The sequence below is a fragment of the Syngnathoides biaculeatus genome, chromosome 16 (genome assembly GCF_019802595.1).
Source record: "Syngnathoides biaculeatus isolate LvHL_M chromosome 16, ASM1980259v1, whole genome shotgun sequence".
NCBI lineage: Eukaryota > Metazoa > Chordata > Actinopteri > Syngnathiformes > Syngnathidae > Syngnathoides > Syngnathoides biaculeatus.
In genome coordinates, this window is record NC_084655.1 from 10,696,793 (window position 1) to 10,722,146 (window position 25,354).

Genomic DNA, 25,354 nt, shown 5'->3' on the forward strand with positions numbered 1-25,354 from the left:
TTCCTGACGCAACCCTTCTCAGGGAGTGGAGGCCCCAGTGGGATACGAACCCACAACCTCTGGTTTACCAAACCAGTGCTCTAACCACTGAGCTACGGGGCCTCCTCATGATCACAACTGTAAAAATACATATTTACAATGTGGTTTTTTTTTTTTTTCAGGTTTGACAGAGAATTTGTGAGCACCAGAGGCAGGTGGTTTTAGACTGGCCCAAACAATGCAGTCGTCACACACCATACATTCATTTATTCAGTCATCAAACATTTCTCCTCAATAAGTCCATGGATGGGGAATATCTTCTCCATATCTGTTACGTCATTCTCATTAATGTTCCCGGACTCACATTCGTACATGTCACTAATGACCATGTTTTTTCCACTTTATAACATACCATGATCTTCCGCAATCAAGACCTCAACCACAGCTGAATTTATACCTATTTCTATTCACATCATGTATTTGTATGAGGGTTATAGGATGAGTACATGATAAATAGTTTGAGTGGTCAATTAACCTAAAATGCATGCATTTAGAATGTGGAACTAAGCCAGAACATGCAAACTCCACAGTTAAAATATAGAAGATGTTCAAAAATTTTAAATTACAAAATGCATTCCTCTGTTTAATACTAAAGACATCACATGAGGTCTTTACTAAAATAATCCTTAATAATGCATTCAAAATGACTTTGCTTCCGGATTTCAACAAAAGTTATTGATTAAGTTTTCAGGTGGGACTTTGTTGGGCTCTGTGAGTTCTATCACTGTTTCTCCTCCACATTGTTCACTCACACCGGACATGAACCACACAGACAGGTTTGCAATCCTGCATACTGAGCATTGTTTCAACGTAACTTTTGTAGATTATTTCAGTGACAATGATACAACACAGGCCATTTAAAGAGGCAGCTCAGAGAGAGCTTTTTTATTTAATGTTGGAAACAATTTACAGGAGTCAAACTTATAACTCGACGCATCCTAAATTTCCTCTGATGAAAACGCGTCCTGTGTTGTTGCAGGACTTTCTCATGAAGACCACCACGGGGGCATTTTTCTGTTGGGAAATTAAGTCAATAAATGACCTTGAAACGGAAATGTCGCTCTGAATGCTATCTCTCGAAGGCTTTTCACACATTGTGCTCGATGGTAGAGTACAGTTTTACAGTACGCTATGTCGTTAACTCTGTGAACTACTGTATTCAGATATGAATCATATCTTGAAACAGTAAGACATTTTGGCACAGGACGACAATAGTCATTGAGACTCGAACTTGAGTCCACTTACTGTTTTGAAACTGAAATGATTTCAGTCGACTTGGATTTGTGAGTTGAAGAAATGGCACTTAAGATATGAATACTTAACAGACTTGATTTTTATTTATCGGCTGGCGACCAGTTCAGGGTGTACTCCGCCTCTCGCTCAAATATAAATGGATGGACGCCTCCTGCCCGTTGACAGCTGGGATAGGCTCCGGCACTCCTGTGACCCTTGTGGGGATAAGCGGCTAAGAAAATGGATGGATGGATATTATGTTGCATGTTTTATGTGCCCTGCTTCGGAGCGGCGACCAGTTCAGGGTGTAGTCTCCCTTTTGTTTGGTGGGGTAGGCCCCAGCATTCTTGTGACACTTGTGAGAATAAGCTGCACCGAAAATGGATTGATCATATAGCTTGTAAATTCCAATTTTTCTGAAGCATTTGAAAAACATTTTAAACATGTGATGTCACACTCAGATGACAGGTGGATGGAAATGCAGATACTGTGGTGATCTTTTTTTGTTATCAGCGACCATGGCAATGTGGTCCTGTGGGTGCAAACAAGAAAAACAACATTCTTAATACTTCAGTAAAATGTGTTCCTCCTGTCCACCTACCTGTATGTTCACCACTGAATTTGAAGTACAGTACTTCAACCTGTACTTTATGGCCCTTTTTTTTAATTTTTTTTTTAGAAGGGTTAATCTCTCAGGTGTTAGCCAGCACTTGAAATGGAAATCACTGGCTTCATTATTAACTTTGATATTTAAATACTTGACACAGATACATATTCACCTAGATATTATTATCGATGTGCTGTTTATCATCCTTTGGGTTGCCAGGGACACGGTGGCTTGTATCAAGTGCATGGCAGCCACTTGTAAGGGCTCCACTCGGCCTGCTCAGGTGTTCTCCATGGAGACTGGAGTGAAAACCACCCTTGGCTGACCAGCAGGCTTTGTTAAATACTCGAGGCCGATGACGCACAATGGCTGTGAAAACAACCTTTTGTGATGTGACTCCTGAATTATCAGGAAGAGCGCAAACAAAACCAGATGAAGCCATATATCCTGTAGCACACATGAGACAATTGCACCGCCGCGCTAGTCCTTTATTCCAGTTATTAATTACAAAGCATATATTGTGCAGTAGAAACACAATATAGATGCTGCAAAGATTTGGTAGATGCAAAACAACGCTTACATTTGTGCTTGAACCCTCGATAGCGTTCTCATTGAAATACCTGAAGAATACCAATCTCTTATGAGCAGGTCACAATTCACATATTCACATTTCTTTGAGTGTAACATATCGCCAGCTAAAAAAATTGCAGTTCATGTGCGCCTTCTTAAATCTCCTAAAATGGCACAAGTAGGAGCCAAACCCCATTCCAAAAGGAGAGTAGTAGACTGAGTGACACACTTTTTTTTTATTTATTTAGGGTTCACATTATAAGGTGTTTGAAAATGTTTTTAAACTATTTTGGTATCTTTGGAGTTTGTTGATGCTTTAAATCTTTGTTGATACAGGTAATCATAACCATTTTAGGGGTGGCATAAATTAGTTTTTCAATATTCTTGGCAGAGCTCGGTCCCTGTCTCTTGCAAATAGAGAGGAATACTGTTAATTAATATCTCAAACATTTCTTCCATTGTACAGCTTTGAAATACAGCTACCTGAACATTTACAGTAGAATACATGCTATTGGTAATACAGATGTGAATAATTGACAGTGGCGCAGCTGGTAAAGCATTGGCCTCACAGTTCTGAGGTGCTGGGTTCAATCGCCTGTGTGGAGTTTGCATGTTCTCCCCATGCCTGCATGGGTTTCCTCCAACATTCCAAAAACATGCAGCATTAATAGGACACTCCAAAATTGCCCCTAGGTGTGATTGTGGGTGCGGCTGGTTGTCTCTATGTGCCCTGCGGGTGGCTGGCAACCAGTTGAGGGTGTACCCCCCCTCCTGCCCGTTGAGAGCTGGGATAGACACCAGCACTCCCCGCGACGCTCGTGAGAATAAGCAGCAAAGAAAAGGGATGGATGAATTGATTAGTTTCCATTTTGCCTGCTAGGAGTATTTTAACCATTCTTGTCTGCCGACAAGGTTTAAAAATTGATATGACAACAACCAGCCAAGTTCGTGTTTTGTTTATTCAGGGCCACTCGCATTCCTATGATTGTGACATACGTTGAATTTCTACGAAAGTCCGAATTAGGAACAGTTTATCTGTAAGATAGACAAATTTAGCGGTAGGCTTACTATTACAGTAAATAATTGTTCAAAAAACACTTCTAGACCATTCATAAATGGAAATGAAAAACACTCAGAGTAGTAACCAAGATTGCAGTCTTGTGCCATGTCACCATGTTTTCTTACTGTTGCCAAATAAGTTCATTGCGTGCTGTCGATAATCTTAAAACCTTTCACGTTAGGAACATCATAAAGGACTCCCTGCAATTAATTTATAACTAATTTGTTGCTATAGAAGGGAGAGGCAAACAAATGTCTGTCGATTCTCAAGTCATAAAGCAGCAAAAGCAAACAAAGTTCAAAAGTCAACACTTCTGTACCAGTGGGAATTTTATACCTTCATTGCAGCCGTTTTCAGCTGCTGTACAACATGTCCACAATGCCATGTGACCCCTGAGCACGAGCTATGTTTGCATTTCTAAATAATCATTATATGGAGTTAAGTTATTTTTTTTAAAAAGGTATCATCACAAGGTATCAAGTGTTAAAGCACAGTATGACCTGATAGTAGAGTATAAAATATTTTGGAAAGTCATCCCTCTCTGTCTCCATCTAGGCATCCATCCATCCATTTTCTTAGCCGCTTATCCTCACAAGGGTCACGGAAGTGCTGGAGCCTATCCCAGCTGTCATCGGGCAGGAGGCGGGGTACACCCTGAAACATCCATCGATTCATATTTGAGCGAGAGGCAGAGTACACCCTTAACTGGTCGCCAGCCGATTGCCATGGTGCCACAGCGTTGGCCTCACATGCACTCATGTCCGAACGATGTGCACTCTGAGGGGGTCAGGCCAGTCTCTTCCAAGCTCTTTTTTGTTGTCCTAAGTTTAGAGTTGGGGTGGGGTTGCTTTAGACAATGACAGGAGGGGCAGGGGTTGGAAGTGAGTGACGCTACATTCAAACCACGGTAGCAGTTTGAGAACTGCATAATCATCTTTAAACAGAAATAATTTAAAGGCTCTAAGACTCTGAGGGCACTGTTGATTTAAAAGATTGTTTGTTTGTAGGCAGATTTTTTTTTCGTTGACGGCATTGTTGTACAATATTAATATTGGAGAAATTCTGAAACAGCGAGTTATTTAGACATTTGATTGTAAATGCATCTTATGTCGGAAAATGTTTTGTGAAAGTTGTATCCATTTCTTATAACCAAAATATCAGCAGGTGTAGTAGGATGAAAAATTGAGTATGGAATGACTTAACTGTTGACAAAAAGTCAACTTGTACCATAATGATTAAGGCTCAGATCTATGAGATCTGCGTGCTTTCCAAATTGGCTTTATACTACTGGTTTAGCGGGATTATAACCTGATTCATCAAGTGTCTCCTCTACAACACTGGTATGTGATGCGAGATTTGTGATTCATAGAACTATAGACGGGTGTATTGGCACAGAAAACTATAAATACTGTATATGGGTTTTGCTAAATGACGTCGTTTGTCAGCAGGCTTTCAATTGGTACAACAACCCCATTTTGTAAGCCTTCTTAAAGAATGACCACTAAAGAGATTAAATGTACAAAACTATTTTCCTTTATTTTCAAAAACCTTTACAGTTCACTGCAGACACTGTCAAAAAATGACTTTAAAAGCAGTACAAAATAACTTTAAACGTTAGATGTGACATGCAGTGCATACACAGCCTCACACTGGCTGTAAAATGGCTTTGGTGCAAAAAAAAAAAAAAAAAAAAATATCATGCAAGATTATACATTTTCAAAGGAAAAACAAAACAGACCAAACTAATACAGCTTGCTTTGAAGCGTACCTTCATACACTTATCAAATAAGGAAAAAAAAGGCGGGGGTGGGAGTAATATGCATCTTTACTTCACTGCAAATATACATTAGGTTTAGGCATTTTTAAATCCAAAAAGCTCTATCATATAAATTAATACTTGAGTAATATATGGTAAGCCTTTGAATTTCTTGAACATAAACCCTCTTTCAGAGTCATCACGAAGACAAAATGCAATTATCACCTGAGGGTTCCATAAAGCATCAGGATGTTTCTTGTGCTCTTCTCTGATGGGTTTTAGTTGCCGATCGCACCACAGTACTGGCACGGGGACTGGAGGACGTGCTCTACTGAGCTGGTGCATCCTTGTTCTTCTTGTTCAGGACTTTGCGGAGGCTCTCGGGCATGAGGTATGGCCTCTCTGGACTGCCATCATTCCTCTCGAGATCCTCCACTGAAGAAAGAGAAAAACGAATGTTCACTGGTATTATTAGAACCACACCTTTGTTTGAGCGGGTCAAATCTTGGTTTACCTCAAAATATAGTGGATCTTAGAATCTTGTTGCAATTATTTTTCCTTTATTGTATCAAGTACATACATTGGCAAACATGTTAAAAGTTATAAGGTGTTCCCATCCAACTTTTTAGATTCACAGTAAAAACTGAAATGCTGACAGTACAAGACAAGCTTCTAGGTCACCGTTTGTTAGTGCAGATCAAATTTTAAGGCTTATAATTGCCAATTCTAAACCTTCAGATTGAAAGATTTCTTCTGACTATCAGTAAATTAGGCACATAAGTGGTTTCAAATGGCTACTGGCCAGCATCTTGAATACATTACAACCAATTTCCACATTTCCAAAACACCGAACACTCCAGGAAAATGGAGACATTCCACACACGTAATTTGGAGACGTGTCTTGAGTACCAGTATGCAGCCCTCTTAAGACGAGCTTGATTTTCAATAAACTTCCCCATTTTGGATACTTGCCACCTCTGAGCATGCTTGTGGGACAAGAGGCTCAAAAAGAGACCCCTCTTCTTCGTGTCAACGAAAAACTATGCATCTTTAACAACAGAACTCCTGACTACTAAAGAAGTGTCCTCCTCTTTAGTCTGCTGTTGCTGCCCACTGATTTCTTCATCCTGTAGCTGAGCAGAAGACGGTGGCCCTTCCGCCTTGTTCTCCCAGAGAATGTCACGGAGCGTAGTGGACATGTAATAAGGCCTTGCAGCTGAACCATCATTACGCTCCAGGTCTTCACCTTCATTTGGGTGTTTGTGTATCAATGTGTGCATGTTAATGAATGCATGAGACATTTAGTTATGAGGTAAAAGTGAGAAGAAAGGAGGTAAAATTGGCAGGAAGGAAAGGAGTGGGGAGTGCATTGAGGGACATGAGGGGAAGGAGAGAAGAGACAAAAAAAGAGCGTCAAACAGCAGACAAGCAAGCAAGCAAAAAGTTCCCACAATCAGTTCTTGTTCAGAAAAATACATTTTGAAGACTGAGTAAGCCACAGAATGTTACTTTTTGAAATGGTAGTTTCATTAATTACTTTGTTAGGACACCCCTTTTCATGCAGACACAGCCCATCACCAAAAGCAAAGCAATACATTTGAGGAAGAAGTTCCTTTCAAGTCCCGTATGACTCAAATACTTTTGTGCTCCCTGTTCAACATGGTTGCAAATTTTGTTGTTTTTATGTAGTCTTTCATGCCATTTCGAAAGTGACCAGCGAGGAGGTTCGAGTACTTACAGAAGCAGAGGAAAAGGGTGTCCACACACATAGCGTACACACTGAAGAATCCATGGGCGATGAGATAGGAGCCAACCACCACAGTCTAATGAGGACACAAGCATCATTTAAAAATACGACATATAGCTATTGGATACAATAATTATACGATTAAAAGCTCCTGTGTCATAATTGATCGCCGATTGTGTTATGCTCAATTGTATTTAAAAACTAAATGACTCACCAGGATGGGTACCCAGTAGTAGTGGAGATGAGGGGCAGTGTTTTCAAAAGCTTTCACTTTCCCAGAGAAGAAGAAAAAAGCAAAGACCCCTGTGGAGAGAGGAAAAGAAACAGGTTCAACAGCCCAACTGACACAATGGTGTGATTTCATCAAGTACAAATTTTGTGACGACAAACTAAAAGTTACATAATCTTTGTATATTTGTACAGGCATCACATTGTGGGTTGAAAGGCATGAAGGCCTTAGGGAAATATTTTTCCATCAAGCGTGAAGAACACGTACGAGAAACGCTTACCCACAAGTCCAACAATGAGAAGTTTGCCCAAAAACAAGAGGAAATCTGTCACTTTGTCCAACACAGCCACCCTATAAAAGACCATTAAGTATTCTTTATGTCACAATACATTAAACTTTCAAGATATATTTATAATAAAAAAGAAAGAAAAAAAATGAACCTGATCATATTCCTCATGAGCAGGAAGAAGGCATCCCGAGCAGAAGTGCAGAAGTTTTTGCCATATATTGCCACCTAGAGGCCAAATGTGGAGAACACATGTCCTGTTAGAAATACAGTACTATATGCAGTACCGGGGGGTTAGGCCGATGTCCATTCAGACAACTCACCATAATGTAGGCGTTTCTGTTCAAGAATTTGATGCATTTCTCCAGGCACCAAAAGCAGCACTTGAGACAGCACATGAGGAACCTGGTACACTTATTATGGGCTCCTGGAACACAATAATGTATAAGGGTCTCAAAAAAAAAAAACTCAAGGTGTGCCATTAACACTGTAAATGCTTGCCTTCTCTCGAGCCTTTATTTTTTTTTTGAGCAGTAATCTTCAGTAATGTGAAAAAGTATTACTTTGTTGTTCTTAATGACCAGTTTCAAAGCAGTGACTTTGACAACAGGAAAAGTTGCTTTATTTTCATTCATATTCATGATGAAAATGGCACACACACACAAAAAGCCAAAAGAGTAAAGCTTTGTGGTAATAACTTTATAGCACTAATGGATTCATTATAAAATTTATTCATTTTTTACATTTTGAGAAAGAGGTCGATGTAAAAATCACAATACAGGTATATCTTAGGTTCTAAAATTAAGATTTTTTTTTTAAAATCTAGACTATGCTAAAGTTACCAAAATGTTTTAGATCATTCGTCTCTCTACAAGAACAAGTTTAAAAAGTAAACAACTATGAAAATGTTAATAATATAATGCTGAATATCCGAGAGTGACAGCATATTGGGAAGTAGTGAAGCATCTCTGCCTAATGGTATGTTCACAATGGGCGCGACATTATTACATAATATCAATGAAACAGTGTGAATTGGTGCAAAACGGCACCAGGGGATGCGAAAGACGTGTTTGAATTGGACAAAGAAGCGAAATCTTGTTTACTGAACTATTCAGACCACGTGACTACCCAGCGTGATTGCAAACATGAAAATTGGCGCGATGTTACACAAGGCGACATGAAAGCCTTCTTTCCATTAGAGATGAGAGGACTTGGGACTTGTGTGACAAATGTGCGTGATGCTTTGTTGAAAAAGGTCAATGACGGCTGGATGAACATGGTAGATATGAATGCTTTTGAGATCAATTGCATACAAAAGAAACGTGCAAAAATAAAATGAAAATGACGTACAAACCACGACAGAATGAAACAGAAACAACGGTGCCCATGTCTTGCCCAGCACAGTGGGTGGTACATATATTTTTTTTTTTTTACTAAATGTGACTGACCTTTAAGTTTATGGTCCAAATACTCCAAGAGAACTCTAATGATCTGGATGATTGAAAGGATCAGGGAGCCAAATGCCAGGGTTCCTGTGTGATACCTAAAACAGGACAAGTTATTAAAGCTACAGGTCATATGCCGTATATCAAATAACAGGAGATGCACAACAAAAAAAAGAAAAAGAAAAAAAGACCTGAGAGCTCTCCCGAGTGAAGAAAACAAAGGAAAGGAAGGCATGTCGTCTGGCTTGACAAAAGCCCAGTAGTAGGAGGCAAAGGCCCCAGCCAATGTCATCTGCCCCAGCGCTGTTACAAAGTTGGCACACCAAAAGAAAAGAAAGACGTTGTAGAACTGCAAGCCAATCAGGTATTTGTGGTAAACAGTCTCTCCCCCGTAGAAGGCAAAAAGGCACTCAGAGTCAGGGCACTCCGCTTTCATGTTTGTGGTTGTATAGTTCTGGGCACAGACAGGTCAAACCAAATACATTTGGATTAATTAAATGAGACATAATGATTCAAAACAGGGCTGATTTAAAAAAAAAAAAATCTGCCCTAAATGTTAGCAAAAGCGATGCTTGAAAGCATCATTATAAGGTTCACAAAGAGAGACAACTCACAGCTGGATCACACGTTTTTCTTGAGTGCTCACATGCTGTCTCGTTGAATACTTTGTAGATGGGTTCATTTGAAGTAGACAAGAAACTGAAGTTATGTCAAGGACAACAATTAGGAAGAGGATCATGAGTGCAGATTAGCCTCAGTTCTTTTCAGGATCAGACCGCAGAAGCAACACCTCCTGTCTAATTTTTGAATGCAACCACACCAGTCCAAAGTTGAAGTGTGACAAAAAGGATACACAGCAGTGGTGGCCCAGTAGGCGATGACGATAGCCAGAAGGAGAAAAGTGAACAGTGGGTAGAGGAGGGAACACATCACATGTCCGACTGCCCTGTGAACACATCATCATCATTTCTTCACAACCAGTCAATATTAAACTATTTACCAAATACTAGTCAGCTAATAGCTTGAACATGTTTTCCCCCTGAAAGACTTCCTCTTACTTGCTAGCTTCTTTGATGAGTGCAATGGCAATTAGGATCCTTTTTCGGAGGAAGATGAGTAACAGGATGATGATAACCTCTACAATGGCGAGAATGATCACTAAAAAGAAGAGCAGCAGTGATAAACGGCAGGATTAGAGGAACGTTATATTCACATTTTACTGCACAGTAGATTTCAGCACATCAAGGTACAGTTTGGTACGGTAAACAATTATTATAGATCACATTGTAAACTGGTAGGTAGTAGTGTGACAGTGTCAAGTGGGGGAAACACAGCATGGCTGGCCGACTAGCAACAATGAAGGATGTCCAGCATTTTGCTTTTCTTATTTTCATCACGGCATGTGGATGTAGGTCTTCAAAAGCACTCCTTGCTAGAAAAAGCTTGTTTTTCTTCCTGCAGTCGCATTCTCCGGGGGATTCTCTGTCAAAAAGTCAACCGACTGCAGTAGTACAGGAGTATTTTTGCCAATGAAAATGCATAACAGATAATGTATTATACACAAACTATAACTGAGGATGCCATTGACTACATTAATGACTAGTTCTACATTTGAGCACCTTCATCCGTACAGCTGTAACCTCTATATGCAGACAAATCAAAATGAAAGCAAACTGTACTTCTCTATGGAAACTCTGCCTCCTGAAAATGGATGAATGCAAATTGTTTCCTCCATCTGCACAGTACACTTATATTGAACTTACTGAAGGCCAACCAGGTCTGTCTGATCTGAAGGTAGACTGCGAAGTCTGTCTGAAAGCCTAAATCCTGCAGGGTCACATCAGCACCAGGAGTGCCCTTCAGGTCAGCGTACTCCATGTAGCAGTGGAAGATACCTACGTAACGTGAACAAAGAAAAGAAAAAATTATATACATACAGTACATTAGCTGTTCCACTGGAAAACAAAGACCCAGTTGGCATTACGTTATGCATTTTAATTTTGAGGCACTTTGGTTGGCAACAAAAATTTTATAACATTCAGACAATGTTGCTAAGAACTGATTCTCAGTCAAATTTTTAGTGCAGCTCTTGTATTGGTTATTATATTGTGTACCTGTAATTCATAAAATGTCTAAAAAAAATCATGAAAAGAATTGTGGAAATAACTTGGAAAAACATATAGAAGTTCAATCTACATCGATAAAATACAGTGAAATACTACTTTAAACCGTCAAAAGAAACAAAAATTTTTTTTTCTGAAAATGTTCCATTGCAGATGACCTACAAAAATAATGGTTAATATGTGGACATGTGAAGATAAAAACATTGTCCAAAAAAAATTAAGCTCACTACAGAGATAATGTGGACAAGTCTTATCACCCCTGGTCAAATGCCAAGTTTCTGTAATATAAAAGAAAAAAAAAAGAAGCCCAAGGTAAATCTAAAAAAAATTACCACCATAACCTCTAGAATTCATTTGGTGGACAAAAGTAATTTCAAGAGGGAAGTAAAAATAAAGAAATGAAACACGCAGCAAATGTGTTATGAAACTAAGATTGAAAAAAATATAAAATGTTTTGTCTTCCAAAAGAATGGGGATGTGGTTAATTGCTGACACAGTAGAACACATTGTGGATGATGCTCGAGTTGATTATTATTAGTTTCTGTGAGATTTGTGTGTGTGTGTGTATATAATTTGTATGAAGACATTTCTGTTCAGAGTCAATACACAGTTATCTATGGATGTACGTGAATTTATAAAGTCTTACCGTATCCTATCACTATTATCACCAAGGCTACCATGACCCAGACCATGATCCCTGCCAGGAAGCGCAGGAGGACGATGAAGATCAGGCTGAGGACCGTTGCAATAACCAAACCTCTGGAGAGGAGTGAGGAGGGTCAACAGGGAAGCAAGGTAAGACGGACAATCTATGCGCTGCACGTGTTTAAAGATGTCTTACATCAGGATCCAGTACCAAGACTGGGTGTAATCCTCAAAGATTTTCATGACCACCTGGCGAGCTTCAATAGCCACAGTTGCATTCCTGGTGGGTTAAAAGAGCATCTTGGTGTCTGGTCATTTGAATTGAAGGCCACATTTTAATATAGGTATACTGTATAATCAAATTATGGAGGATTGTTTTTCCTGCGTACTGTAATAACTACTCCAGCACTCACTTCACTCCATCGATAAGATCCTTGGCATCTCTCATATTTCCAGTTCCATCGTCAAAGTGGGAATTGTTCCCCACAGTGATCACTCCTCCTTTTTTGCCCAAAGCTGGGAAGCACCTACGGGTGACTAAAAGAAAATTCCATGAGTGAACAACCTTTTGAACCTGTATTTTCTAGGCAAGAATTTGTGGATCTGAACTCGGCCCCCAACACTTTTACAAATACAGTATGGGAAATTTAGTTGAAAATCTGATCGTCGTGTGTGTGTGTGGGGGGGGGAATCCAGTACTGTATTTTTTTTCAAAATGAAAACATTTTTGGTGTCTTCCAAAGAAGTCAGGATAAAGTTGATGACTGAGAAAAAGTATTGTGGATTGATGGTTGAGTTACTTATTAGTTGAAATGCTACAATGTGAGTTATTGTATCTCGAACAAATAAAACTGGAATACTCTTCAAATGAAGAAATTGGAGAACATACAAAAAGATTTCTGTTCTACGTGACAGGCTATTTGTATTTCTGTAAGAACTACCATAATTTCTCGAATATAATGCATCCTGAAGTATAATGCGCACCCCCAAAGTTTACCTAAAAATAAAAAATAAAATTTAAATAAATAAATAAATAAATCAGGAAAACCCTTCTGCCAATGTACAATGTGTACCACCAATTTGCCGCTATCCTCTCTCTCTCTCTCTTTCTTTCAGCTTCTCCCGTTAGTGCTCAAAATATTAGCAATTATCTATTTCTATTTTGCTAGGTTTGTACTTGTACTGGTTTTCAGAAAAATTGTCTGTACAACAATCATTAATAATAATAATAGTAATCTGCAGTGCGGTAATATATATCTTGGGACAGTCCACAGGACATGCTTGTCCTGGTCCCTGCAACTGTCAGAGCAGAATCCCTCAACGAACTAAAATATATGCTCAACGATGGGATAACATTTTATTAATGCTGTTGATAACCCATATTACAGTCTTAAATAAATAAACTAACACTGTTTAACTTTAAAAAAAAATGCATTAAATACTTGTGCATAGTGCAGTTAATTCACTACATTACACATCCGTGGTCAAGACTTCAAAAGAAGCATTTGACTCAACTCCAATTTGAAAAATATCCATCGTAGCTACCTTTAATGCATCATTGTCAAACTCATCATTGATGAATTGGTCTAGTTCTGGTGCTTCCTGGATTCATGAACAATGATCCCATCTTGTCATCCTATATGTCATCCATGGCATTTGTGAAGAAACTTTTTTAATCCCAAGAGTCTTGGTTCCCTTTATTTCTCATGATTGTTAACACTTTCAGGGGAAGGTGCACCGTGCTAACAGCCTCTTACACCCGTTTGGCTAAGATCTCTCTTCATAGCGTCAGGTCGCGATCAAAACGAAAGCTCAAACTACATAGAAATGACTTTTAAAAAAGCGAGCATTTCAATTGTGTGGGCTATCCCTTTTGTTTTTATTTTTATTTTTTAAATGATCTTATGATCGTACTACGTAGTTTCAGCTCACATTGTTTTATTTCCAGTTTGGCCTCTCATCAGCAGTAGTGGTGAAACATTTCTTTTAAAAGCAACTGCACAACTAGCCCTCGTAGTCGGCATTTTTTGTCTCAGTTTAAGTTAAAACAAGCTCACGGGCAGTCTTTTTTGATGTTTGGTACAGTAGCAATAAATATGCTACGCTAACGATCGTTAAATGCAAAGCTTCCCCCCCCCGAGGAGGTCAGAGTTCAGGTTGGTGGTGCACATTACCGGAATAAATATAAATGTGTCACATGGGACATCGTATATGATATCAAAATGTATACGTATCCCCCCTTTTTTTTTTAACCACTCTATGTACCTGTATACGACTATACAATGTGTATTTTTTATTTTTCATCCATACCTAAATATAATGCACTCTATTAACTTTTTGAAAATATTTCCGGAAAAAAATTACACATTATTTTCAAGCAATTACGGTAATTTAACAATCCTCCAACTTTACTAGCTGATGCTTTTGCAACATCGGTACTCATCGTGGGATATACATTAAGATATTATGTAGTCAATATTTAGTTTCTTTAGAGTTTAAAGAATTTCCAAGTGTAGAAAAGGTAGCGGAACATCGACTTGTATCAGTTTTGGTAGATCGTGCACACTGATAAGATGTCATTCAAGGAAAAATAAAGCAAAGAAGATCATTTGATTAGGGAAGATTTCATGAAAAGATCAACAAAATGTACTCACAAGGCTTGCTAGGGGTCAGCATGGCAGGACACAGCCCTAACTTGAGGATTTCGGGTGTACTCTGAAATATTCCGTACAAACTGGTAAGACAGTGCGTGAAGGATCATTTATATTTTCTAACAATCTGTAGGTGATAAACTTGTACTTGTATCGAAAGTTCACTGGCAAAACTTGCCACCCACCATGGAATTCGTCACACCTTCCCTGCAGAAGGACTTGTAGTAGTCAAAGTCTTTTCTGTTGTTAGTAGCTTTGATTAATGTCATGAACTTCTCAGGGCACTTCTCCACACATATCTAATAAGGGAAGAAATGTCGCATCACTGCAGGAAAATCGGTCATCTTTAGGCCACCACTAAAAATAGCTCACTACAGTACATTAACGGAGAAGCAAGCATGTTTAGGATTCACAATGAGTACTGCATGATGGGAATGAAAAATCAATAAACCTGTGTGGTTGGACATTGGAACTCCAGCAGCACCATGGGGCTGGCACACTTCATGATGTTGAAGTAGAATAACAGCGGCTTGTTTCTGGTGAAGGAACAAAAAACAAAAAAAACATTGACAAGTCCAAGATGTTAGTTTGAGCGATTTTCAAATAAATGAAATGAACTCTTTTGTTTCCTTTTAAATTATGCCATCACTATGTGACTAAACCTAAATAAAAAGTATTTGCATGATACAAAGTTATGCCAGGCTGATCAGATGCCTTTATAGGCAATGTTATAAGGAAGTGTTTTGTTTTTTTAACTCTTGCTCCGAGGACATCCATCCGCCCGTTGCAGCTGAAAAGTACAGCAGGGAGGGAGGACCAAAACCACAATGTCACAGTCCCTCTTTTTTGTGAAATGAAACTCACTACACATCGTTCTCTTGAATTAAACTGAATTCATAATGTTGTAAGGTGATCATTTGTATATATTTCAAAACATATTGTAATGTATAACTTTAGTTGGCAGGCAGAGTCGTTAGCAAATTTGCCTCACAGGTTCAGAGTTCGAATCTCTGCTGTGGCCTTCCCATGAGGAGTTTGCTTGTTTAGCCCACGCTTATGTGGGATTTTTGTCCAACTTTCTCCCACATTCCAAACATGCATGCTTCATTCATAAAAGACTAAATTGTCAGTGGTTGTGAATACCTTCTGTTTACAAAGTGCCCTGTGATTGGCTGGGAACCAGCTCAGAATGGCCCACGCTCAAACTCAACTGCGATAGGCTCTAGCTTAAATTGTCACCCTAGTTTTTAAATCAAATCAACAACAATAGCATCCTGTATTGCTGGTATTAATACCTAAATCTGTGACATATGAACTCTGTAAATATGGCAAATGTTAATGGAGCTTCAGTGAAGCCTTAAAAAAAAAAATGGAGAAACTCCTAAGAATGCTGTTAAAGGGGAAATCCAGTGCTTTGCATGAACAGTGTATCCTGTAGGTCATGTAATATGTACCCTATTTTGACAATGTGATGTTAAATAAAGTATGTAAAGTATTTTGAAAAGATTTTTAATCGACAATTACGAATTTTCAGGTGCGCTGCCATTTTCGCTGCTCACATGACCTACGTCCGCGGATGTGACGTGTACCATGCCACAACAAAGGCTCGATTACATGGGACACCATTTATGCCCAGCGCTGATTTCTCGTATTTATCCTCATCTGTTGATGAAATAGCAGTATCGGTTGATCGGGAAGATGGAGGAATACTTCCATACAGTTTTGAACCGGTGGCTGTAATTAATTCGGCTCGCAGCCTGCCTTCGACGTTGGCGAAGGCCTTTAGCTGAGCTCCAGTGGCGGCGGAGGCCTTTAGCCTAGCTTCGGCGTCTGGGGCTAACGGCCTGCGCCACCAGGAAGCTCAGCTCGCGGCCCGCCGCCGGACCTCACTCGTCAGACTCCGTGTCATTCCTGTCCGAAGAACCATCCACGGCTGCCCCCCAATTGTTTACGCACTTATGACCCACACGTAGGCCTCCGAGTGGTTAGACTCCGGCGTCATTCCGCCAGAACAACCATCCGAATATTCAACATTTACAGTAATCGAGCGTTTGGAACGGCACGGTACACGTCACATCCACGCACATGGGTCATGTGACTCGCAAAAATGGTAGCGCCCCTGAAAATTCACAACTGTCGATAAAAAATCTTCTCAAAACACTATTAAATGAGAGAGGATTTAACATCACATTGCCAAGATGGGGTACATATTACATGACCTATTGGATACATTGTTAATGCAAACCACCAGAATTCCCCTTTAAGTAATAAAGATTCTCACAGCACAGCCATAACAATAACCTCTACAGTCTATGTGTGAGGAAAAGATGACTCACTCAAGCGGGGTGCCAGCCTGCCCGCAGAACTGGCCACGGCTGTCTGTGGGATAGATCACCTTCCTGGGGTCACCTTGTGACCAAGCTTCAAAAACAAAATAGTGTTATTCAGGTGATAAAATATAATGTAATGTGTGTAAAGTATTTGTCGCAATATACAAAAAAAAAAAAAAAACTGCAGGGCTGGTTCCTTACCAAGTATTCCCACTCCAATATAACATAATATGGCAACAATGAAGAGGATGCAGCACACAATGTCTGTGCAGCCCCTGGAGACAAATGCAAATTTTGGAGGACTTTGGGCAGTGGGAAAACTTATCCAACTCAGAGAAGATCAAATCATTCCCTCTCACCTGTTCTGGAGTGGGCCCTTGAATGTAGGATCATATTTCCTAGGCTCGCCTGTATAATAGAGGGAAGTTTATTTAATCTCTGTATAGCACCCTTACAAAACATACACTCCTTTTAAATCTGACACATGAAGAGACATTAAAATATGGGTCATTGATAGTAGAGCACCAGTGTGCTCCTGTCTTCCTCCCATTCTCCATACAGCCAGACACACCTGGCAACCCAGCAAATTCCTCCCTGGTGACTAAGCTCAGGCAAAACCAAAGAATGAGTGAGTGGGAGATAGACTGCCACTAGAGGTCGCTTTAAACCTTTGTTGTACAGTGCCGCATTTTCAACATGCTCGACTAAAATTACTTTTGTTTAAAAAAAAAAAAAAAACATCATAATAATACCTGCACCAAGAAGGTCATATAGTTAGTTAGTTAGTAATTAGCAAAGTAAGAAAACAGTGACAAGATAAGAGAAACTGTACAACCAGTATTTGATTGGCGTGTAGTACCTCATGTGGAAATGGACATAAGACATTATTCTGTAGAGTCTTGGCATATCAATTATGGATGCTTTTAGGGAGATTAGTTCTGACAGCAAGCATTTATCTGAGTGGCTGTGAGAGAAACCACTTCCTGAAACGTTATGAGTGCTTGTTGTTGGGCATTCTGTGATGCTATAGTGTCGCTTTCAGTTGATCATCTAAAAAGTTCAGAGGAATGGGGCCTAACGAGGGTTAGATTTTGTCAAAACCATTAGTTTCTGTAACGTTTTCAAAGGATTAAATCAGTTTTAAATTGAGTTCAGTTCTTCTGAGGTAGTGTGCAAATTGCTCAAGCAAGAGAAACGTGATAAGGCTCATACTTTCATTCACGCCTGCGTAATCAGCAGCACGCACCAAAACTTTTCCCACTAAGCTGACATTACTGTTTCTCTAGTATCACGCTTCTCAACATTTAATCACCGCTACACAATCCCTTTTAAAGAAATAATACAGATGAAAAATGCTTCAAGGGAGCGTGAAACTTTAGCACGAAGGGTAATTACCATGCTTTCCATAATATTCGCCTTCCTGTGGCATCTTGGAATTCCTTTCTGTGGCTAATTTTCAAATGTGCTGAGAACCCTTGCTACTTTCCTTCCAAGGACACTTCTGACTCTTTCTTTCCACTTGTATAGATTTACAAAAGGCAAGGAGAAGTAAGGATCGCGAGGGGGAGAAACCAGTCTAACCTGTCTTTGTGCACCAGGCCAGTTAATAATACTCCGCCTTACTCTTGCCCCCTTCCCTACCCCCACCTTGTTTATCCCGAAATAAGTTGCTGATCCTAGTGCATTTCCCACCTGTGTACCTCCTCCCACTTCTAAACGAAGCCTCTGTCTTTCTGGCTTTCCGTTGATGTACTTAAGAGATCAGAGAGACGCAAAACTCATCTGCAGGAAGTATGGGAGGGACACAGAAGAGGCGTGTCTATGTGAAAGAGGGTGGGAACTGTTGCTGTGCAAAAAGAGGAAGGGAAAATAATGGAAAGTTTTGTTGATGTTATCAGAAACATGTGTTTTATTAAAACGAGGGGAATTGTAAAAGTTTGTGTAGCCTTTATGAAGCAATGATTAACACCACAGAAGTAATAATGGGCTTAAAAAGCCATTTTTTTGCTCGTGTGGTGTAACATTATTAGGACTCATCTCTAAACATCAGAGCACTATCATCCACTCTGGGAGCTATGGCAGCAATTTATAGAATAATTTACTATAAGCCAGCAGTTCCCTACCAGCGCCCTCCCCTTTTTAAAATGAAATTTTCAGCACACACACTCCTTTCCCCTCCACCCCCCATGCCCCCCCCACACACACACCCTCAAGCATTATTCCTTGCAAATCAACAAAATCATGAACAACAGCTGAATGTAACTTAATATAGTGTTCATGGTAGTCCTCTGCCCACACTCCCTGTTATATCACCGCACCCCCCAGGATTATCCCAGTTTGAAAACCACTGCTTTAAACTATGGAAATCCAAAGATGTACAAAAAATTTCATTTTTGTCATGCTGTGTCAATCCCCTGTTCAATCAGCAGGGACATCAGAAACACACTGAATGAATTCATGATTGTAACAAAGAGCCCACAGTGTGACTAAATGCGTGCATACTTACAACAGATGATGATGATGATGGAAACGAAACATGACTGGACATTTCCATTCATTTGGTTGTGGTGAGCAATTGAACTGCACCGGGAAATGCAAGTTCAGAATTTGCGGCTACTCGATCATCAATCTCTTTTGTGCAGCATGGTAGTTATAACAGTCGATAATCTTACATTTGAGGGGATGCATCCGGTGATGCAGGTTATTGGATCTGGGGTGGGGGGGCCCTAATCCGATTCCACATTTTGAAACCAGGCGTATCAATTTAATTATTAGGAGTACTAATAGCATTTCCAACCTGTTGTAGGAAAATTCATTCATTTTCCGTTCCACTTATCCTCACTGGGGTCACGGGCATGCTGAGGGGCATCCCAGCTGTCTTTGGCCAAGACAACCCTGAACTGAACTCATAAACAAACAACCACTCACACTCACATTCACACCTACAGGCAATTTCAGTTCTATTAACCTAGTATGCATTTTTTTTGGGATGTGCAAGGAAACTGGACTACTCACACGAGGCCGGATTCGAACACAGCTCTTCAGAACTGTGAGGCAGATGTGCTATCCTGTCACCACTGTGCCGTCATAGGAACATTGATCATTTAACAACAAAGCTATTTTGTTTTACTGTTGCAGCTAAAGCTGGCTGTGACTCAAGATATGCACCCACACATAAATGTGTTTTAATTTAAAGAGTATGATGAACAATTACTGCATGTTACAACCTACATTAAGCGTGTCTGGCCTGGTATCTCATTATCAAGGACTACACTAAAGGTCACTATACACCCTATATTTTTGTTTTTACAGACGTGCAGTCAAAAGCAGAGTTCCCATGCCTTCTTTCATCCTTACCAGTCTTCATATCCAAGTGGCCTGTCCGTGTATTTGGAGGCCGGGCCTTCGCCATTGCTAGCCCATTGAACTTTTTTTGTGTCGAACACCACAAGGAGAGATTCAGAGTGAAAAGAGGTGTGTAGTGAGCGCTGTATCAATTGAGCTGAGATCATAGAGATGATGCCTTGGCTTGAGGGCACCTCAAAAGTAGCCGGCAAACACCATAGCCTCTGCAACAACTAGTTGCCATGTTTTACATTTTTCTCAGTAGAGTGAGTCAAACCCCTGAATGGTTCATTCAGTATCGCATTCATACTGTTGCCTCATGGGGGGACAAAAAGGTGGAATCAATAGTATTAATCAAGGTACGGTCAAGTACAGCATTAATTAATTAATTACACTTGAATATGTCAGGCTGTCAGCAAACATTGATCAGAAAATCTAGTTAAATTTATCCATCTTTTTTTTACCGCTTATCCTCACAAGGGTCGCGGAAGTGCTAGAGCCTATCCCAGCTGTCAACGGGCAGAAGCCGGAGTTCACCCTGAACTGGTTGCCAGCCAATCGCAAGGCACATTGAGACAAACAGCTGCACTCAAAATCACACCTAGGGGCAATTTAGAGTGTCCTATTAATGTTGCATGTTTTGGGGGATGTGGGAGGAAACCGCAGTGCCCGGAGGAAACCCACGCAGGAACGGGGAGAATATGCAAACTCCACACAGGGAGAGCCGGGATTGAACGTGGAATTCAGATTGCCCTTAGAACCATGAGGCCATTGCTTTACAGCTGCTCCACCGTGTAAATTTACACCACGTTTATTTTCATTTAAAAAAAAAAAGGCCACCACCCAGATTCAAACAAACAAATTGTTTGTAATTATTGAAAAGTCCAACTATTGTCCTACAACAAAAACACAATTGGAACAAACACAAAACATAAAATTCTTGATAGGGATGAGGCATATTTGATTTTGGTATTTGGCAAAAAAAAAAAAATCCTGGTGGGCACAGTGACTCAGCTGGTAAAGCGTTCAATCCCGGCCCCCGCCTGTATGGAGTTCTCCCCGTGCCTGTGTGGGTTTTCTCCGGGGAGTCTGGTTTCCTCCCACATCCCAAAAACACGCAACATCAATTGGACACTATAAATTATCCCTGAGGTTTTGAGTATTGTATTATCGTATGTCTCCATGTGCCCTGCGATTTGGTGGCAACCAGTTGAGGGTGTACCCCGCCTCCTGTCCGTTGACAGCTAGGATAGTTATCCAGCACTCCTCGCGAACCCTCGTGAGGATAAGTGGTAAAGTAAATGGATGGAAAATCCTGGTGGAATTCCTAGACACCAGGTGGAGTCAAATTGGTTAAAAAAAATCCATAAGAAATTAACATCAACATAATTGGACGTTGATGTTTATGAGCAAAAAATTACTATTCATTTCCCAACACACTGATGATGATCGTATATCTTTGATACAAAAACAGTTGGGATGATCTAGGGAAAGGCTTTTGGGTTGATAGAGAGTATAAATATTGAACTCTTGCAGCAATAGGGAAAGAAAAAAAATCCTGTGAGCTAGCCAGTCTGCTTAGTGCCTACTGTACATGCCTACAGGGGCATTATTATAAGCTATCTATATAGTGTTGAATGTACACACAGTGTGTACTTGTTTTTTCTCATGAAATTAATTTTTGGGAACAATAAAATGCAGTCTTGCACATGTACATTGATAAATGGATCTTCTATATCTATTTACTATCCTACTGTATTTATGCAGGTCCCAAGGTTGACTGGCCAAGGGTCAAAATGTGTTTGGGATACACCTCAAATGCTGGCAATAGTGCTACCAAAAATAAGACAAGTACCGACACGGTGGAACGACTGGTTGGAGGGTGTGCCTCACAGTTCTGGGGACCAGGGTTCAAATCCCGACCCCGTCTGTGTGGAGTTCACATGTTCTCCCCGTGCCTGTGTGGGTTTTCTCCGGGTACTCCGGTTTCCTCCCACATCCCAAAAACATTCATAATTGGGGACTCTAAATTCCCCTTAAGTGTGATTGTGAGCGCGAATGATGGTTTGTTTCTATGTGCCATGCGATTGGCTGGCAACCAGTTGTGTACCCCGCCGATTGCCCAAAGATAGCTGGGATAGCCCGTACACTCCTGCGACAGTTGTAAGGATAAGCGCATCAGACAATGGATGGATGGATGGATGGAAGACAAGTAATAGAGAGTAGGCAGAAAGTAAAATGTATAGACTGAAACGCAAAAAGATGTTAATCACATCTCAAGGCTACAGTTGCTGCTTTCCATTCCAGTGCCCCACATATCTTTTATTACAGGTTCAAACCAACAAAATAATGATGACGGCTTAATCTACTACTCAACAATGGTCTCTTTAATGGTATTTTTTTTTTTTAAATATTACTATCCTACTAATACTTCATTGTCCAATTAACGACTTACAAATACTATATCCTCATCTTCATAAGTAAGATCAAACGGAGCTCAGAAAACTTTGGTCTGTGTTCATTAAACTAGCATCACACTGAAATTGTAAAACATGGACAGTATTTCTTTGTCCGCCATGTTGACAGTTAAGATTAGGAGGAGCCAACATGGCGGCATAATAGCATAATGCGAAAATCATCTATAGATCACGTTGTTTTAACAATTTTCTTTTATTAGATGATTCGACAATCTATAATATGAACCCCAAATAAATTTAAAGGACTTGATTATTTCCAATCCATTGTCTTGGAAACTCAAAGACCACAATACAGTACAGCAATCAAATAGCAATAAAAGTCAAATCTATACCTCTGTATTATGAAAGTAATATGGATTACAGAAGAGTCATGGCCTTTAGAAAAGACTACTAGTACTTTACCGTATAAATTACTGACCTTCGTAGCACATACTGTAACTGTCACGCTTAGTCAGTTGGCAAGAACCCCAGTTAGCAAACTCAAATGTGATCTGTGTGGCTTCTGAAGACTAGGACCAAACGCATTAAAGTACAAACAGGTGGCTGTTTATGAAGAAATTCTTGACTGTTTGAGGGGGAAACGTGATACTGAAGTGCAGAGGAGAAAAAAACAAAAAAAAAACCAAATCCGCTGCTTAACAAACCGGACAGGAAGGGAGGTCAGAGAGAATTTGAATCATGTTTCAAAGTACTTTTCTATATATGGCTTCTAATTACAGCTCATCTACAGCAGGGCAAGGCAGCTTCAGATCCTGTCATTGTGGTTGTTGTTTTTTGGGCTACAACTCGGCCTGAAATTACTCCATTATGTGAAGCTCACAGCTCAGAACCAATGAAAAGCTTTCTTTAGTGGTCCAGGTTTGTTCGACATTGAGGGAAGCATGTATATAGTTTTCCATCGGTGTAAAAACTAGTCTGTATGGGTGCATTTTCTGACTCAGGACAAAAACAAAACAACCAAAAAAATGTCAATATATTCAAAAATCACTCAAACTTCTGAAGCGCCAGAATTTATGATTACACTAAGGATGTGGAAACTACATTTTTACTAACTCTCGAAATGACCTTAATTTTGGCCAATGTATTTTAAAACTTAATTTACATAACCTGCTTTTATTCCAAGGATTCCCTTTATCAATAGAATGTGTGAATAATGTGCGTGCCAATGTAATCACGGTCATCACAGCCACTGTAAGGAGAACTAATATGATTAAAGATTTAAGGATGCCTTAAAAACACAGTCACATCTTCCAAGGAATGTGCAGACAAAATCATTACTGCTAATTACGTCACTCCCCATAGATCGTAAAGCTCTGTACAGTAGGATCTGAAAACACAATATGTATCTATATATTTTGGTAATTCAGTACAGATACTAAACACGCTCACAAACACTATACAGCCATTTCATTGAACCAATGGGGTAATGGATGACACAAGATGAATCGCATCTCTATATGTATGTGATACACAATACTGTATCTTGATATGAATCTACTTCTCGGAATGAAAATGTAATATAAATCCAGAGGATTATACAACCCATGACACTAAAACAACACAAGAACTGGAACAATAAAGCAGAAAAGCGCTAGCTTAAAATAAGAGAGCGAGCGAGAGACCTTCTCCCAATGGGTAAAGCTCTTTTTAATAAACTGTGCTACACCCTTCAAAAAGCTGGACGTCAGCTAAGTTGCCTGCCATGCCAATGTGAGGAGGAATGTGGCAGCAACTGGACAAGGGAAGGATATTGTATAGGACACTGAGTCCCAAAACACACCTCTAGCACACTTTAAAAACTTTGTGTACGTCTTATTAAAAATATATATACAGTATTGACTGATTATAGCTACGTTTCGATCTCATTTTGTAGCACTCGTTTGCCATAATTGCATTTTCACATTTACAAAAAGGGCTGCAGCACGAGTGAAAGTGGTCTGCTGTTGCCAGCTAGCTCGCAGAAGTAAAAAAAAAAATCGTATACATGGGTCTAGATTGCATTAAACGTGTGGATTTATTTGCGTTATTGTGAAGAATCACGCAACTGGATGTGGCTTTGTTTGGAGGAGCAGACACGCAAAGTCGCATCGTGCTGCCTATTAAATGAGGAACATCTACAGCAGCGCACGAAATCACGAAGTTACCGTATTTGGGTTTCTCTTCCAGTTCCATGGTATCTCAATGTTTCCTGTCACACAAAACGGCTCATCGGCGACGACCTCCGTGTATTTCCAACCTTGGGAGTGGTACTCGTCAATGACTCGTGTCCATTTAAACACAGGGTAAAAGTCCGCTCCAAAAAATCCCGAGTGCCCTACTATCGTTTAAAGGGGGTAGTCCTCCAACAACAACGCTGACCAATAACAACGCGGTACAGACTTGATTGGCGTGAAGTTTAGCGAATCGGTGACAAGAAGCAGGACGTAATGGTGTTTTGCTTCTTCATAACAATACCGTTAAGTGGCGGAAGCACAAATGCTGAGAGCTACCGTATCATGGCTGACATTTTGTTTAAATATACATTTACAAAGGCACATTATTACAGATTATTGATGCAATCACCCAAGAGCATGGATAAATGACCATTGTGTTGGTTTTAGCTGTTCGCAAACCAACAGTAATCAGACGCCAAAAACGGCCCCACCCTTAAAGTAGTGACATGCATATATTTGATTGGCCCATGAAGTCACAAGGAGCATTAATTATAAATGCAAACTATTAATTTGTAATGTTATACGCAGGCCTTCTATAGGTTAGTCCTGCATTCTGAGTCACAAGAGGTCGAAGAGCCATGTAGCTCTTACAATTGCG

The 25,354-nt window shown here is 39.9% G+C and overlaps 1 protein-coding gene and 1 non-coding gene across 5 annotated transcripts; both read right to left on the reverse strand.

The window, feature by feature from the left end:
- Window positions 1-29: 29 nt before the first annotated feature.
- On the reverse strand, window positions 30-102 carry trnat-ggu (transfer RNA threonine (anticodon GGU)). The gene has a single exon. It is a non-coding gene; the product is annotated as a tRNA-Thr (tRNA).
- Window positions 103-5,019: 4,917 nt separating this feature from the next.
- On the reverse strand, window positions 5,020-24,884 carry LOC133514714 (choline transporter-like protein 2). Of its 4 annotated transcripts, none has more exons than XM_061846604.1 (22): window positions 24,688-24,883; window positions 17,081-17,129; window positions 16,923-16,996; window positions 16,728-16,812; window positions 14,843-14,927; window positions 14,577-14,690; window positions 14,395-14,455; window positions 12,154-12,277; window positions 11,937-12,020; window positions 11,742-11,854; window positions 10,736-10,867; window positions 10,031-10,130; window positions 9,826-9,918; window positions 9,587-9,671; window positions 9,164-9,426; window positions 8,976-9,070; window positions 7,851-7,954; window positions 7,682-7,755; window positions 7,522-7,592; window positions 7,227-7,315; window positions 7,004-7,088; window positions 5,020-5,700 (listed from the first exon to the last, which is right to left on the reverse strand). In XM_061846604.1, the coding sequence occupies exons 1-22, from the start codon at window positions 24,713-24,715 to the stop codon at window positions 5,594-5,596; spliced, it is 2,115 nt and encodes a 704-aa protein (XP_061702588.1). In that variant the 5' UTR covers window positions 24,716-24,883; the 3' UTR covers window positions 5,020-5,593. The 4 variants fall into 4 exon arrangements, with proteins under 4 accessions (XP_061702588.1, XP_061702587.1, XP_061702586.1 ...); XM_061846603.1 differs by lacking the exon at window positions 24,688-24,883 and adding an exon at window positions 18,117-18,479; XM_061846602.1 differs by lacking the exon at window positions 5,020-5,700 and adding an exon at window positions 5,723-6,511 and having other exon boundaries at window positions 24,688-24,884.
- Between the last annotated feature and the right edge of the window lie 470 nt (window positions 24,885-25,354).